Here is an 18,428-nt window from a genome sequence, read left to right as displayed (position 1 = left end):
TTCCCAAGAAACAGGAATGAGATTGACTAAAGAGCTGAACTTAAATGAGGCCATGCCTAGGTGGTAGGGCTACAGTAGTTTCTTTTTTCCCCCTTCCTCCTTTCAATATTCTTCAAATGTTCCTTGTTAAGTAGATGCTATTTTATATTTAAAAAAAAAACATTTTAAATTACATTTCTTTGAATGTTTCCGGCTGTCAATGGATAAGCTTCATTTGTTTTTGAGGCAAATGGAATTATACTTAAACATCTAAATCTGTGGGTTGGTGGTGTGCTTACTGATTCATGAAAAAGTATAGGAAACATTTCTTTCAATTGAAAAAAACACCTTGCATTTTCCAAGTCATCATCTTTCATTTCTGAATACATGGGCCTAAGTTTTTTTCTTTTTACTACATACAAAACATATACAAAATTTTACAAAAGGCATAAAACGGTTAGTTCTTCCATTAACTTGTAGAACCCATCCAGGTTTTTTCTGTTCTGCACATAGGAGAAAGTTATGTGGAAATTCCCTTTAGACTATCATTTAATGACTGACTGGTAATGGTGGAATGATAAGTAAATGTGTCTTCAGGGGAAATGGAGAGGCTGAAGTTCCCGTTCAACTAAGGAGAAACACTAGCACGCAGGGCAGGCAGTGTGCAGGGACCACATGTATGACGAGGCACCTGCCAAGGATCCTGGGCAGTGGGGATGATGACATGGCCATCAGGAGGGGACACTTTTGTCCTGAACATTTCCTTTCAAACCAAGGGCATTTTAATTTAAAAAGTTTCTTCCCTGTTCTACAAATATTAACAAAAAGGTCTCATTTCTCTAAACTGAAAGGTTCCACTTTACAATATTTAAAATACATATACATCTACACTCATGTATATTTGGTCTTTTTCTCCTACGAGGGCTGTGAAACAAAGTTGGCAATCATTACAGTCATTCTCTGCAGAATACCCCTTCCAGCATCGGCAAGGCCACCTCTGAAGGTAGACCTACTGAGTTTATTTTCACTACTCAATTTTTTTTAAGTCATTATCCTGTTAAGAGTGAAGAAAAAGCCATAAAATGGACGTTAAGTATTGTGGGACAGCACACACACAAACACACACGTGCACACGCAAATTAGGAAACATAAAACAAACCATTTGCTGATTGGAAGAAAGTGTTGTCAGCAGCAGATGAAACAAATGGAAGCAGAAAGGAAAGGGGGGAAAGAGAAAACATTGTTAATTATTAAGCCTGTTAGACTTATGAACTAAGTAGGCAGTGCTATGCAGAGAAAGTTTGTATGACGCTGAACCCTTTCATGTCCTTTAAGGGAGACGTCAGGTAACTAAAACAATTTCAAATTCACCAAATTTTTGTTTTACTTAAAAAATGAAGGATGGCTTTTGTAACTTTGAATTTTATTTATTTATTGGAGACAGGGTCTGTCTCTTGCCACCTGGGCTAGAGTGCAGTGTGGAGATCATAGCTCGCTGCAGCCTCAAACTCCCAGGTTCAAGCAATCCTCCCACCTCAGCCTCCTGAATAACTGGGACTACAGGTGCACACCACCACCATGCCTGGCTAATTTTTCTATTTTTTGTAGAGATGGGGGGGGGGGTCTTGTTATGTTGCTCAGGCTGGTCTTGAACTCCTGGCCTCAAGCCATCCTCCCACCTCAGCCTCTCAAGGTGCTGAGATTATAGGCATGAGCTACCATGCCTGGCCTGAATTTTAAACAGGATAAATATATACAAAATATTAAAATTAAAGTATGGATGTTTGTTGTGTAAGTACAATTGTATTTCCCAATATAGAATAGTTTGTCTCCATATAATGCCATTTTTAGGACTTAAATTATTTTGTTAATTTTGGCTTTAGGAGACTGATTTTTCAAGAAACCAGCCTTTTTTAGGTAAAGATGAGCAAGGAACCTTTGACAGAGCAATTCTACTTCTAGGAACTTACCTTGCAAAAATACTAATATGTAAAATGACAGCTGTCCAAGATAATTCGTTACAGCATTGTTTATAATACACGTAAAGGATCAGAAACATCCCAAATGTCATGTCAACCAACAGGGAACTGACTAAATTACGGTACATCCATATAATGGAACACTATGCAGGTATTAAAAGGTAAGTGCAGAACACTTTATGTCGTATGCCATTATTTACGTAAAAAAGGGAGCTGGCTGTATTAGTATTGACACATATACATGTATATATTTTAATCTCTGAAAAGACAAGACACTAATAAGAATAAGTACCTCTTTGGGGGTTTGGGAACTTAGCAAAAGAGAGGGTTTGGAAGACGACTTTTTACTATATATATTTTTAATTCTGTTTAATGTTTGGACCACAGGAGGTTATTACCTATTCAAAACATGAAATGATTTTGAAAAACAGCAAGAAAACAAAGAAATAGGTAGGAATATTACCTGACTCTCCTGGGCTCTTTCATCCTCTTCTGCCTGAGTATCAGTATTACCTTATATTTAAAAAAGAAAAAAAGTGGAGGGGGGATTAAGAAAAAAAAAATCGCAATCTTTTTTCCTTGTTGTTGCAGTGAGAGGGCGTGTCAGAAACGCATTGTTGTGTGGACTTCCTGACGTGCCTCTTTGAGAGCACACAGATGAGCTCCTGTCCCCTCATGGCCCCTAAGGGATCTCACAGCCACCAGCCCTGCCCTGCAGGTGTTCCCTCTCAGGCTGGCCAACTACTGGGTGAGAATGCCTGTCACCTCCATCTGAATTTAAAGATGCAATGCATCATTTTCCACCAAGAGAACCACCTCCTTCTTCACTGCTCTGCACTCTCAGACCCCATGGCTGTTGCCGCCCACCATTTTCTGCCTGTGAGAACATTCACTGAACACAGGAAGGCCCAGGAGCAGGGACACCACTAGCGTGGGCCCTGGGTTGTAACGAGCCCTCATTTGATGAATTGGTCAAAGTCAGGGGCAGCCCAACAGCTGCCGTCACAGAGCATCTCTACTGGAAACGGCTCCTTGGTAGGAAGCGCGCTGTATGAAGTGCCAGGTGGGCATCGTTTTACCTGAGGAGCTGCTGAGCTGCCTCTTGTTTTCTTTGAGTTGAAGCTCCAAGTTCTTTACCTTGAGCTCAAGCTTCACCTTATCAGACTCTAGAGACTGAACAACTGAATGCAAGGACTTGGCAGAGGCGTTTTCTCCCCTCAGCACTGTGACCTGAAACACAGTTGTTGAGCTTAGGCTCTGAGTTCCAACAAAAAGAGGCAGCGTGAACGTTCACCCCTCGGATGGTACTCTACCTCATTCCTCAGTTTTTCCAGCTCTGCATCCTTTTCTGTGAGTAAGGCACTAGTTATACTGATGGATTTCTGCAAGGAGGCTTTTTCTTCATCTGCGTCTTTTATGTACTTGGATTCTCTAAAAGACCAAAGAATTAAAAGTTCCAGAAATCAACCGAGAGAGTGGTCAGTGTACAACTGTTCTAGAATAAACACGAAATTAACCTTAGTTAATGTGGGGGAAAAAAAGTATAACAGGGAAGTTTTATAGGGAGTTAAGGCTATTATGCTTGCAAAATTTTACTTGAAATTTTACTTACTGTGAGGGGAGAAAAAGTTTACCTATGCATAGACATGCCAGAATCTGCATATGATTGTATCCATTTGAACTTAAAGAAACAAGTTAATAAATTTGGAAAATGTAGAATTAAAAAACTATTGCACCCCCCCAAAAAATTCTACCAAAATCTAACCCCCCCCAGTTGAATTTGTTACTTCTTGAATAAATTATTACCAAGCAATAACAACAATTAAAATACATACATGCAAAGCAATTATACAGTTGTCATGCAGAGCAGTTTTATGCTGGAAATATCAATTGGTTCTCACTAATTTCAGTAACTTTTTAACAAGTTCCAAGAATGTGTTTTTAAGATCTTGTGGGCCAAACAGTAGGAAAGATACGACTACTATTCAAACTGAAGGATTACTACTTTGCAACCATAGAATCTGAAGAGGACATTAAATTGCTCATAGAAATTAATGGTAATTACATAAAGGCTAGAACAAAAAAATGTTAAAATGGCTTTTCAGGTGTAGAATGAAAGCATAGGGTTCTGGAAGGACAAAGTTCGAGCACTTGGTTTAATGTTCTCAGCTGACTCAGCTTTGGCTATCAGCAGAGGGAGGGGGTGAGGCCTCTAATGAGAGGGAAACGTTTACATTAAGAGTCCAGGAAGTGGGGAAAAAAGGGAGAGATGAAGGAGGAACAAAGAGGGGGGTAAGACACAATAAATACAAGCCAAAGGGGCAGGCTAGTATGTGTTTATATAGGTGCGTAGATACTTAAATTTTTGTTGTAAAAAGTACATGCATTCATATGTGCCAAGATCATGGAAGACAAGGAAAGACTGAGGGACTGTCACAGATTGGAGGAGACGAAGGAGATACGACAGCTAACAGCAAGGTAGAATACTGGCTTGGATCCTGGAACACAAAAGGACGTTAGTGGGAAAACTGGTAAAATCTGAATGAAGTCTATTGTTTAGTTAATAGTGTTGTACAGATGTTCATTTCCTAGTTTTGATAAATGTACTACAGTTATGTAAGATGGTCACATTAGGGGAAGCTGGGTGAAGGGACTACAGGAACTAGCTGTACTATCTTTGCACCTCTTTTGTAAATCTATTTTAAAATAAAAAGTTTGAAAAATGGCATGCAGCATGAAACACAAGAGAAAAAGACCTTGTATTACAGAAATACTTTAGGAAAAACAGAACTGGAGAAAAATTTCCTAGGCCAGCACTCAGGCCACACAGCAGAGCGTCATCAGGGAATTGTTAACTTTAACGATAAGCCAGATTTCCCTGGTTCTATTTGAAGGAGCTGGGGAAATGCAGAGGATGCGGTGGTTCAGTCTGTTTTCGAACCAAATGGAGGAACAGGAAACTGAGGCCCAGGTTAGAAACGGCAGAATGTATGTCTGTTAGTGAGACCCAAGATATCCGGCACACAAATTATAGAATTCTCATGATTTATGGTAAATTGAAATTCTACACAAAGATGAAAATGTAAGTGTTGTATTTGTCTCATCGTGTGCTGACACTTAAACACCCCAGAATGATAAGTAGTAAGAAAAGAATCTGAGACTTACAGAAAGTTCTTGAATTAAAAACCCAAGCATTATATGCACCCTGGAAAGGAGTGGACGTCAGTGCTGGTGAATTACTAAGCGAGTAATACCTTGCTAGGAAATAGCATCTTGCTTAGGTTAAAACAAAACAGCAATTTAAATAAAAGGAATGTACAGGTCCTTTTTGCCACCTGGAAAGTAAATGTCTCATGTCATCCAAAGATGCAATAAATCTTGGGATCTTTAAGTTTCTATTAAATTTATTTGGTAGTTTATTCTGTTCTAAAAAAATTATTCCCAGAGCATCACTTGTTATAAATTCAACTCAAATTTGAAAAATGTAATTTTAAACATTTTTACTAAAAAATACCAGGATTTGGAGATTGTTGAGAACAGATTTAGATTTTCCTATAATCAGGACTCTAGTTGGCCAAGATCCCACAGATTCTTAGTGTTGGGGAGGGATAAACAAACCACCAGCTGGCAGAAGGAAAAAGTACCAGGTGCCTTTCTCTGGGGCCACCAACCAGCTCTCTGCTCATCATCATGGGCACAGAACCACTCAGCCAGGCTGCTGTCTAAGAAGATGGCCAGCAGAATGCTTCTTATACCAGTTATCAAAAGCTGCATGGTTAAGAAAGAAATGTGAAGTGACTTATATGCCAAAATGACAGGAAAAGTAGACCCTGGTGGCCCATCTTTGCTATGGATCTTCACGGCTAGCTTCTCAGGCTTAGCCCTGATTCCACTGCACAAACCACCAAGAGGTGCTAAATTAAACCATTTATGCCAACATTACTGACATCTGAGTCACAAATAATATGACTTTGAAGCCCCGTTGGCTAGAATACTTGGTGTTACTAAGAACATGAAGAACGGATACAGGGGCTAGAAATCTTTTCCTCTCCTCATCCCCCAAGGGAATATTTTGCCCAGATTCTTTTCTTACTACTTACATAAAAAATAAATTCCAGTAATGAAGAAAATACCTTAAAGTGTTACTGGGCAAGCTTTAAAAATGCAAGATAACAAGAACCAAATATTAGAAACATGAAGAGAAATGCAAATACATTAAGGAGACTAAATTTGCACTGAAGTTCTTTGCTGTATATAGATATAAAAAAGGTGTGTGTGTGTGTGTGCATGTATATACTGCTGAGAATATTTTACAAAACAAAAGCAAGACACAGAGGGACAAAGGCAGCCAAAAAATATATACAACGATTTGGTTTACTAAAAATATATGAAATTTATTTATTATAACGTGGATAGACTTTCTTTAGTCTTACCATTAAAGACACACAGATATAGCAAAGGAAGCAAGAGTAGGAAAGGGAAAAGAGAGGGGTGAAATGAGCATTGGTAAGTAGCGCAAGCTCGGAGACAGTCAGACAGTTAGCAACCCACAGTGAGCTGAGTGAGCTGACGTAGCAGGCACCTCTTCAGAACTTGCAGACGCTAATTGTCAAACCAGTTTTCATTCCTGACAGAAACCCTGCATTTACACTAACAGCATGAATCCTGACTCCAAAAAGTCCATGCCTAAGGCTTTGGAGTTCCTTCTTTCACATTAAAAAGCCTGGCGAAGGGAGGGAAGCCCAGCCAGTTCTCAGATCTGCATTGGGCTTGAGTGGTACAGAGGAACCACCTCTCCGGTTCTGGCAACTAGAGCAATTCAGGGTTTACCCTACTTTACCTATTGGACATCTTGGAACCTGTTTTGAAAGAGGTTTGCCCAACTTGAGAGTTTTTCAAAGAAATGATTATATTTTTAAGCTTAGAGAAAAACTTTCACTACATATCGTTTGCAACCCAGTGCTTAAAGATACAAGGGAAAAAAAAAAAAAAAAAAAACCCAGCAGCAAATATGGGAGGATTCTACTCATTTCTTGCTGGTAACTACTTTCATCCTACAGTCGGGAGTAAGTTCTGCACTTCAATATCATGACCATTTGAATAAAGTGATTATACCTTAACTATGTGTAATTATCACTTCCAAAGTAAACTGTTGACTGAGCTCTCAGTTCTTGTATGACCAACTACATTTCAAATATTTTATGATTTAAATATTTGCAAGGCTTTTAAATTAAGAGTATATCAAGTTCTTTTTAGTATTCTATGCTCAATAAGTTTATGTAACCATTACACATATAGACCTACATGACTCCTTTACCAAACTGACTTTTAGAAGGTAATTAAGGGTCCAAATTATTACCTAAAATACGTTTACATTCAGGTTTTTAAAATAGAGATAACCTTTCATGAGGGTTAATTAACAAAGTCCTAAATATTAAAATCAGGTTTTTAAAATTTCCACTCCCAGAAAAAATTATCATCTTTATCTACATTTGTTGATCAAAATTAAGATAAACTTTCAAGAGACATTCTCCTCCTAAAGATCCAGGACTAAAATGGGAACAGGGATAGTGAAGTAAGGAGAGAGAATTTCAGTCCCCAAATTTGTTCCATCTTTTTAAGCCATGAAAAAAGTCACATGCCTAACCTTATTTTGAAAGGTATGTAAAGTTACATGGTAAGTAATGACTGATGAAGCATAGCATCTTTTTTAAAAAACAAAAAAGTAAAAAATAAATAAAAAGCTTTAAAGTATAGTGAGAAGAGAATAAGCATAAAAACCTGAAGACCCGAGTCTTAAACCTGCATCTGTCATTTATTAGTCCCGAGTCCTTGGCCAAGCTGCCTAACTTTTTGAGCTTCACTTTCATCATTTTATTTTATTCTTTAGAGACAGGTCTTGCTATGCTGCCCAGGAGGGAATGCAGTGGCTATTCACAGGCGTGATCACAGTGTCCTGTAGCCTTGAACTCCTGGGCTCAAGTGTTCCTCCCGCCTCAGCTTCCGCAATAGCTGGGATTACAGGTGGGCACTACCGCACCCGGCTAGTTACATTGTTTTAAAATGCAAACCCCACCACAGATCTCACCAGGCTGTTTTGAGATTAGATAAACTGAGTTATGAAGTGCTCCGTGAATGTGAGGGGATTGTGTCAGTACACATTCCAGCCTATTTTTCCGTGCTCCCTTGCCAGAATGCCACAGGAACAAGCCATGTCTGTTTTTTCACATATGCTTAATAACCGCTTAGACAAGGTTCTTAAGAAACAAAACCTTACTTATGTAAAGTTAAGTCCCCCAAGGCCCACAGGAACAGAGCTGTGCCTGTACACAGGACTAGGTTAAGGCATGGCAGACTAGTCACCACGCTCATGGGCCCTGGGGAACATCTGGCTGGGCCAGGGTGTGGCAGTGGTGAAACACATGTGCATTCTGAAGTACAGACACCACCTTAGTGAAATTTGAAAGAATGAATCTAAGTATTTCTTAAAAAAAAAAAGAGAGGAGGAAAGGCACCCCTGGACCGAGGCCTAATGTCCTTTAGAAGGTAGCATATGGAATCCAAGTATCTAAATCTAAATAAATAAGGCCCTCAGTATCTACCTCAACAAAGCCCTCAATTCCTAAGCAACCACCATGCTGGCGGGGGCAGGGGGCACTGCCAGTGTCAAACACACACTTCAGTGGGCCAGTGGGGGAGACCCCTCTGCCTGACAAGTAGGAATAAAACACTGCACAAGGGCATAGAGGAATTACTGGTTATGCTATTCTTTTTCCTTTTTACTTTTTTTTTAAGAGACAGAGTCTTGCTCTGCTGCCCGGCTGGAGTGCAGAGGCATAATCATAGCTCACTGTAACCTCCAACTCCTGGGCTCAAGTGATCCTCCCACCTCAGCCTCCTAAGTAGCTAAGACAACAGGCACGAGCCACCATACCTGGCTATTCTTTAAAGTTTTTGTAGAGATGGGGTCTTGCTATGTTGCCCAGGCTGGTCTCAAACTCCTGATCTCAAGTGATACTCCCACCTCGGCCTCCCAAAGTGCTGGGATCATAAGGGAGAGACACCATGCCCAACTAGGTTTTTTTTTTTGGTGGGGGGGAGAGGTATCTAGGTTTATATTTAGTAAGCAAAAAAGCAAACCACTGTTGTGATGTGCATCTATTTAGTATTCTACTAATAGCAACCCACTGGATAGGTTCTAGTTCTTAGCAATAGTACACATTAAGCCTGCTGGGCATGCAGTGTAAAACACAGAGTATCTCTAGACAAAACTGCAGAGAGACTGTCAAGATATATAAACATCAGGCTTCTAAACAATTATTTCTGTGGGCCACGTTCCTCCTTACTTAAGAGTACTAAAAAAATGATACAAAGTTTCCATTTGAATATCATGGATGAATAATAAATAACAAAGCTATTTTTCAGAAAATAAATAGAAACACTTAAAATAATGTTACCCATTATTAGTGAAAATTTGAAATTTTATGTAATTTAAATCCATATCCAGATCAACTACTAAATGCAAAATTATAGTATTTTTAGTTACTGAAACTAGGAGGTGACAATAGGCTGATTTTAAAACACTTCCGAATAGATGCAACTGAACACGGCTTAAAATTAAAACTTTTTGCTTTGTAACAGTGAAACCTCTGCAAAGGGATTTCAGTAATTTGTCAGTTGTGAGTACCGAACTATCCCAATGCCATTTTCTGAATACAAGGTGGTCACTTGTTTTCTACTACAAGTTACCACCACATCATGTACTGACATTTTCCTTATTAAACACACATACAACAATGAACACAGAAAGGAAGCCTACCTTTTTTTCATTTCTAACAACTGATTATTGAGCACAGATCTTTCTTCTTCCAGCTGGGGAAGAAAAACACACAAAAAAGTTCAGTTCATATCCAGTCCACAGAGAGGCCTTCTTCTCATTCCACACACCACATCCCCAAGCTCCAGGGCGACCAAAGCAGCGGGCCCTCCTCCCAGGCAGTGAAGAAGAGCAAGTGGTCACAGTATCATAGGACGTACAGTTATTAATTTATAAATCACCTGTGATCTCAATGACTCCCCTTTCCTCAGAGACCAGAGAGTTTGAAATAAATAATAACACCTTGAACAGTACACAGAACATTTTAAGCATTCAATAAGTAAGTGTATGTTAAGTAAGTGAAAGCTTCACTGTTAACATTCTGGTTCCTTTACTTAAACCACAGAGGTCAAGTGTCACTAACTTGCAGAGGACTAGGAACAGGTCATTTACTTTCTATGGGCCTCATTTTACTCACCCATTAATTCAACACACATTTATTGTGTGACTACCATATTCCAAGCATTTGTTTCTCACCTATAAAACGAGGAGGATATTATAAAAGAAATTTCCAATGGCCCTTTAGTTCTAAAATCCTATTATTCTATGCAGGATAAGAAACAAAAGATTCAGGTGGTTAATCTTGTGAAGGAAGATGCATCTCTACTTCCAACCTGCACCACACACCGTTTAGCCAAATACCACTTTTTTTCTAGAGATAGAGTCTCGATCTCTTGTCTGGGCTGGAGTGCAGTGGCGTGATTACAGGTTGCTGTAACCTTGAACTCCTGGGCTCAAGTAATCCTCCCAAGTGGCTGGAACTACAGGTGTGTGCCACTATGCCTGGCTAATTTTTAAAAAAGTTATGTTGAGACGGGGTTTCACTATGTTGTCCCAGGCTGATCTCGAACTCCCAGGCTCAAGCAATCCTCCCACCTCGGCCTCCTAAAGTGCTGTGATTATAGGTGTGAGCCACTGCACCCTTCTCCAAATACCAATTTCAAGTCACACCATTAACAAAAGAGTGAAAAAGCTCTTATTTTTTTTTTTTAAATCAAAAGATAATACCAAAGATTACATAATGGCTTCCAATAGTCCAGAATTTAAGCTACTCACTCACTATTGGTTATAGTCACTATTAATTATGTATCAGTTGTGTGCATGCGTTGCTATAAGGTCTTCGTATTTTTAAAATTCTTAAATATGCATAAACGTGTGTTTTGAACATAAATATACATTTATCGTGAAATCTATAGAGGGCAATGTACAGTTTTTTTCACTGCAGACTATGTGCTGTCCTAGTCCATTAAGATATATGCTTTTGCTGCATGACTAATTCACAGAAATGTTTAGAAATTTTTAGAGTGAAAGGAAGCAGGAAGAGTGGGAGGCAAACTTGAAAAAATGAAATGAGAAGGAGAACATCTGGAGAGTGGGATGTGGAGATGAGAGGGGCTTTCATTTTGGTCTTTATGCCCTTTATACAATTTATTTTTTAAACAAGAAATCTGTTTACTTTCATAATTTCAAAATTAAAACAAAAAATAATCAACAAACCCAAGACTGGAACATGTTTACAATGAATATATAAATGGATAAAGAACATGGCAGGTAATTCACAACAGAAAAAACACGAATTATTAAATCAACATTTGAAAAATCATTCAACTCCTGCAAAAAGCAGGATGTAAAGGTTCCTCCCCCATTCTTGGAGGATCCAGTGTGCCTGAACTTCCAAGGAATAGAGGTTTAGTGCTTATTATACTGATCTTTATAGAAAACAATGTTTTTCCTTCTTCTGGTCCAAGACGGTTATCCAATTCAGGATAAGTGGCATCTAGCCAGTCATATTTCTTTAATTAGTTCCTCATTCTTCCCTTGTCTTTTGTAACCTTGATAATTTTGAAGAATATAAGCCAGTTATTTTGTGGAATATCTGTCAGTTTAGTTTGTCTGTTTCCATGTGATGAGGGTCAGATCATGCAGGTTTCGGCAGGAACACCACAGAAGCAATCCTGTGTCCTTCTCAGCACATGTTTTCAGGAGATGCATAGTGTTGATTTTTGGTGAGGTTAACTTTGCTCACTTGGTTAAGGAAGTATCTTCCATGTTTCTCCACTGGAAAGGCACTACTTTTTTCTTTGTAATTAATATGTATTTTGTATATTTATATATCATATAATTTGAAACTATGTAAATATCATGTTCCCCAACAAACTTTCACCTACTTGTTTTAGCACAAATTAATGATTCTTGCCTGAATAAATTATTGCTATCATGGTTACCAAATGATTTTATAATTCTATCATTACACATATTAATTGGCATTTTGCCATAGGAAGGGCTTCCACTTTCCCTCCATTTATTTATATCTGTTCAGACTCATGATTTCCTACGTTATTAAATAAGTTATAATGCATTACTATTATTTTTTCTGGTGCTCAAATTACCTCAGATTTGGCTAGTGGGAGCTCCTTCAAGACAGTTCTGATGTGCTTTTGACTAAACCCTGTTATTCTTTGAGCACTTCCTTGCTTTTTGGTATACAAAATATTCCAGGTTCATCTTACACTCTTTCTATCTCAGCCCTACAATTAGCCATTTCTCCAAGGCCCCCTGGTTCCTTTTAGTGGAGAAGAGTATTTAGAAAACAAGCTCTAGGTATTAGGTGTGTTCACTGGCACTGGGTGTTACTGCTTTTAAGCCTTGTCAGTGGACTTGACCAAAACTTCTGGCTCTTCAAGACATTAAGAAAGTGTAGGCCGGGCGCGGTGGCTCACGCCTGTAATCCTAGCACTCTGGGAGGCCGAGGCGGGTGGATCGCTCAAGGTCAGGAGTTCGAGACCAGCCTGAGCAAGAGCGAGACCCCGTCTCTACTAAAAATAGAAAGAAATTATATGGACAACTAAAAATATATATATAGAAAAATTAGCCGGGCATAGTGGCGCATGCCTGTAGTCCCAGCTACTCGGGAGGCTGAGGCATGAGGATCGCTTGAGCCCAGGAGTTTGAGGTTGCTGTGAGCTAGGCTGACGCCACGGCACTCACTCTAGCCTGGGCAACAAAGTGAGACTCTGTCTCAAAAAAAAAAAAAAAAAAAAAAAAAAAAAAGAAAGTGTAAAAACAGGAAAAAAAATTTGCAAAACACAACCTGATAAAGAATTTGTATCTAGAATATATTATTAAAACCTCTCACAATTAAATAATATGCAAACAACCAAATTAAAGAATGGGCAAAAGATCTGAACATTTTCCTGAAGAAGAGACAGATGGCCAGTAAGCACAGGAAAAGATGCTCAACATCATTAGTCATCAGGAAAATGCAAATTTTGGAATGCCAACTGGAAATACCCAAGGCCTACATCCCAGTGGTTCCCTAGTTGACAAGTGGATAAAATGCATAATATTAAAAAGACAAGAAAACTAAGTGCTAAAATCTTGTGGAATAACTAGAAATCTCATAAATTGCTGGTGGAAATATAAAATGGTAGTGACTTTGGAAAACCAACAATTTCTTATGAAGCTGAACATATACTTACCATACCAGCAAATTCCACGCCTAGACAGTTATCCAGGATAAATGAAAACATATGCCCTGGCCTGTTCATGAATTTTCAAAGTAACTTTACTCATAATGGCCCCAAACTGGAACCCAATGTCCAAATGGATAAACAGACTGTGATACAACCCAAATGAACTACCATTCAGCAATAAAAAGAAACTACTATAAATGTAACATCATGGATGGATCTCCAAAACATTGTGCTAAATAAAAGAAGCTAAATATGTAAGACTACATGATGTTTTAAATTTCCCAAATTTCTTTATGTACAATTTCTAACTTCATTCCATTAATGTCAGAGAACATACTTTGAAAGATTTCAATCCTTTTAAATTTACTGAAAATTGTTTCATGGCCTAACATGTAGCCAGTCCTGGAGAATGCTCCATGTGTACTTGAGAAGTACATGCATCCTGCTGTTGTCAGATGGAGTGCTCTTCAGATGACCGATAGGTCTGGTCAGTTTCTAGTGTTAAGTCTTCTGTTTCCTTCATCTTCTGTATAGTTGTTCTATTCATCACTGAAATGAGGTATTGAAGTCTCCAACTATGATTGCTGAACTATCTTTTTATCCTTTTAATTCTGTCTATTTTTGCTTCATGTATTTTGGGGCTCTGTTATTAAGTGCATATGTGTTGATAATTGTTGTATCTTCTTGATGGATTGACCTTTTCATCGTTATAGAATGTCTTTCTCCATCTATAGTAACAATTTTTGCCTTAAAATCTATTTTGTCTGATACCATTATAGCTTCTCCAGCTTATTTTTGGTTACTGTTTGCATGGTGTATCTTTTTTTATCCTTTTACTCTCAACCCGTTTGTGTCTATGAATCTATATTGTCTCTCTTGTAGGTAGCATATATATAGATCATATTTTTTAAAAATCCATTCTGCCAATCTCTGCCTTTTAATCGAAGTATTTAATCCATTTACATTTATTGTGATGACAAGTAAAGTTACATACTGTTTTGATTCCATTTGTGTGACCTATTAGGAAAGGCAAAACTACAAGGCCAGAAAAGAGATAAGGAGTTTTCAGGAATTGAGAGGGGATTAAAATATAAAAGGGAGAGAACCGTTCAAGGTAAAGGAAATCTTGATTGTGGGGTCAGGTATATGATTGCATATATTTGTTAAAATTCACCATATCTCTGAAAAGTTAATTGAATTTTAATGTAAATTGGACCTCAATAAGATGACTTGGAGGGGGGAAAAAGTGAGTTTGAGTAATTTGTGCAATATAACTCTTGTAAAAAGCAAAAACAATGTGTGCATATATGCATTTGTATATGCTGGTATACACATGAAGAAGAGTAAGGAAAAATACACAAAACCATGTATAATGTTGCCTCAATGAAATGGCAATGGGAGGAGTAATAACTTTCAAATAATCTATATTTGTTTCACATTACAAACGTGTGATATTTCTAATTTAAAGATAACATTACAATTTAACAGAAATAAACAATTCTTACTATTTTAGAAATATGAAAATATTCATAGATGAAGTGACAGGGTATCTAGGACTTGCTTCAAAATATTCAGGGCAAACAGGGTAGACCGCTGAAACAAGAGTGGCCAAGAGTTAACTGCTAATAGAGTTTTGTACATGGGGATTCACTGCACTGCTCACTCTTCTTCTATATGTATGCTTGAAATCTTTCATAATAAAAGGTTAAAAAAGAGAACATGGATAAATAAAAGGGAGAAAAAGGGAGGAAAATATTTAAGAGAATAGTATTACAGTAAAAGTGCACAAATAATCATAGTTTGGGAAACACTGAGCCAGAAAAATGTCAAAGAGCTCATCTATCCACAAAACTATTTTGTAAGCAGACATGATGGGTGCTTTGCTTTAAATCTGTCATTCAAGCTAAGAAAAATACTAGCTTGGGTGAAATGAAGGACATGTGGAAGTTCCAAGTTATTACAGACACAACTCCTGCTGTTGTAGGCGCAGTAAAATCACTTGCATACAAATCTTCAGAGAGCAGAAGCACTCTTCTGTTTTACTGCTATCTCCTTTATTTTTTGAATACCGATAGGCATATAATAGGTGCTCAATAACTATGCGGTGAGTGAACAAATGTATCAGATAGTAAGCTGGTGCTTTCAATGGGTATGAGTTAGTAGTGGCACTTAGAAGCCAGGGTTCTCTCTCTGCTGAACTAGTCTAATCAAGCTAATGCTAAGCCAATTCTTTTCTCACCAATTTCCCAGTGAGTTGGTTCTCATTTGGGCTATTTCAGTCTCGTCTCTAACTAACCAAGTGTTCTGAGGTCCAAAATAGCAGCTCTACCTTGACAGCACAAAACACATTCTCTGTGTCTGAGAATTTCTAGTCTCGCCTCCCACACACAGATAGACAGACTTCTGCTCTTGGAAGTAGAGAAGGTAATGGGGGGAAAAGGAAGAGGAGGATTCAGTAATTTTCTGTGGCAAAGCTTTTTCAGAGAAGAAAAGGAGAGTGGGGTGGACACAGCAACATGCTGCTCACAACTCCCTTTCAAGGCGAGCCTTGTTGCCCAGCTTCCGGGAGTGTCGTCAGCAGACAGCGCGCCTGGGAGCCCCTTCAGGGATCACCACCGCTGCACAGCTACCTTCACCAGGGTCACACCCCCTTCCCAGGATGGACCAAAGCCAGTGACTATCAGTGTGGGATAATAAAAAGACTGGCCATCTCAGTCCAATTTGGGACCGTTCTGACAGGCCCCTCCAGCTCCAGTGCTCCCCATGGGGTTGGTCAAGGCAGTCACTGGGGCTGCATCACAGTGCAACGGCTCCCTCTGCCCAATCCTGCTTCCTCCTCCTCTTGCCATGGGTGCTGCCCCAAGGACATACCTTGGTAAATATCATGCACACTAAACACTCAGGGAACTCAACCTGCAGCAGTGTGCATTAAGTTACCAACGTAAGTTCTCATGCGGTGCAGGAAAGACAGCAAGCCTTAAGACCGGTTTGAGTTTATGTGAATATGTACATGAATTATATAATATAAATAAATATATATGTGAATATTTACATCCTCAAATACATACACACAGGTATCTTTATCCTTTATCACAGAAAGATGTTGCTAGTGGGGCCACAGGGTGGGGGGACTGTGACTAACTGAAGCCAACACACACAAAGTAGTTCCATACACAGTGCACACATGTCACCTTCATCTTTTACCCTTTTACTCCCAGGTGCTGAGAAGACAGCAGTTGCTCCTCCCTTAATACTGCTAGTAAAGTGCATCCTCTGTCCAGCTGTGAACATCCTTAACTATACAGGGGCAAAGTGGAAAGGACCACACCCTCTGGTGTGGACACACTGGCAGTCATTTTCAGAGTTGATGACATCCCAGTGCTAGGGAATGGCTTTCTACAAATCCCCTCAAAAGCTAGAGACATTAAGGAGGACCCTAGAGAAGTCTAGAGGTACATCTCAATCAAGAAACTTAAAATATGCAGGGAGAGACTCTGTAGTCTGTACAAAGACCTTCAGGAACTGAACGTATCCCTTGGACCATATCCTAAATGTGATGCTCAAACATGCTTGATTGGGTGAAAGGAAGAGTCCCACAGAACCCAAACAAATGAGAGGTTTTGGCGTCAGCAATTCCCTAAGTTGCAGATAAAATTATATTTTAAAAAAATTACTTTATTATTTTTGTTAATACTGTCTTTTTTTTTTTTGAAAAAAAGAAATTCAGCAACATAGAAAAAGACAAAAAAGGGGAAAAATCTCCCCAAGTCTACCACTTAGAAATGATAATTAACATTAGCTAAATGACAGGCCAGATAGCTCCATGTGTATATATAGTGAGGAAGACAGATGGGGGAGAAAAGCAAATTTAATTTTACTTTAACAGGAGAAAGAAAAATTGAAGTAAACAAAAGAAATTAGTTGAAAGCAACAAAATGTTCTTTACCACAAGATATGGTTCTAAGAGATCCCAGGAGGTGTACTGTATATTATATATTTATTTTATAAAATTTTTAAGTAAATTTTTAAAAAAAGAAGTTAATGTAATTTCCTTAGGTATGTATAAATTAATTTTAATTTTAGGTAATATCAAATATCACTCGATATAAAAGACAAGGAAGTTTGTACACTTCCATTTTCTTTCAGCCCTACCACCTCAAATTTTGTTAGTCATATCCTCGGCATATTTTTTCTCCTTTCTCTTCTTACCTTGCACATGTTTTAAACTTACATTCACCAAATGATCAAAATTAACATCACCAATAATGGGACAAAGCAACATCACATGCCTTCTGGCAGGACACAGTTTCACTTCTACCGTCTTCCTGCTAAAAATGTACAACCTGAATACCTTTAGGAAGAAATATCAAACCTAAACTTTTAGGAAAAAACTGGATGTGTATCTCATCTAAATGAATGTCTCTCTAGGAAATTGGACTCTTTTTTTTAGGGAAAAATGAAAGCTGCTATGGAAAAAGAAAAAGAAAAAAAAAAAAAAAAACAAAAACCACTAACCAGCCTGTTCTCTTGACAAATGTCAATGTCATAAAAGACACTGAAAGGCAGAGGAACTGTTCCAGATTAAAGATGACTAATGAGATGCAACAACTCAATGAATGGAATGCTTGATCTTGGATTGGATCCTGAACCCAAAAGATAACGCTGTAAAGGACATTACTGGGACAACTGCCTAAATAGGAATATGGCCTGTACGTTACACAATAGTGCTGTACTGAGGCTGAACTTCCTTAATCTGATGACTGCACTGTGGTTATGTAAAAACAAGTCCTTAGAGTCTGTGAGCATTCTTTGTTCTATTCTTACAACTTTTCACAAAGTTTGAAGTAATTTCCAAATAAAACGTTAAAAACACTCTTTTGCAAGGATGGTTTCCCACAGCTGTCTGCTTAAGCTGTCCATCTACTGGATGCAATGCTTACCACCTGGCCTTCTATCAGTTTCTCCTTGGCTAAGGCCTTTATTTTGATTCATGTCTTGCTTGGCTAGATTTTATCATCAAGTGGACAGAAGGATTCACAGATGCTACAGCTTCTAAGTTCTTTCATGTTTGAAAACATCTACCTGTTTTCTTACCTGAATAATAATTGCCTGGATATGACG

General features: G+C 38.4%; 1 protein-coding gene across 4 annotated transcripts in view; it reads right to left on the bottom strand.

Annotated features, from left to right (window-relative positions):
• CLIP1 (CAP-Gly domain containing linker protein 1) overlaps positions 1–18,428 on the bottom strand; it is a 103,165-nt gene that overhangs the window by 2,220 nt on the left and 82,517 nt on the right. For all 4 annotated transcript variants that reach the window (XM_069497576.1, XM_069497578.1, XM_069497575.1 and 1 more), the window contains 4 exons: positions 9,778–9,830; positions 3,272–3,389; positions 3,038–3,188; positions 2,422–2,471 (listed from right to left, as the gene is read on the bottom strand). In XM_069497576.1, coding sequence (XP_069353677.1) covers positions 2,422–2,471; positions 3,038–3,188; positions 3,272–3,389; positions 9,778–9,830 — 372 coding nt within the window. The remainder of the gene's footprint in view (positions 1–2,421; positions 2,472–3,037; positions 3,189–3,271; positions 3,390–9,777; positions 9,831–18,428) is intronic.

This window comes from Eulemur rufifrons, chromosome 21, assembly GCF_041146395.1.
Source record: "Eulemur rufifrons isolate Redbay chromosome 21, OSU_ERuf_1, whole genome shotgun sequence".
NCBI lineage: Eukaryota > Metazoa > Chordata > Mammalia > Primates > Lemuridae > Eulemur > Eulemur rufifrons.
The sequence above is the reverse complement of the archived record's forward strand: the minus strand, read 5'-3'. Positions and strand labels throughout refer to the sequence as shown.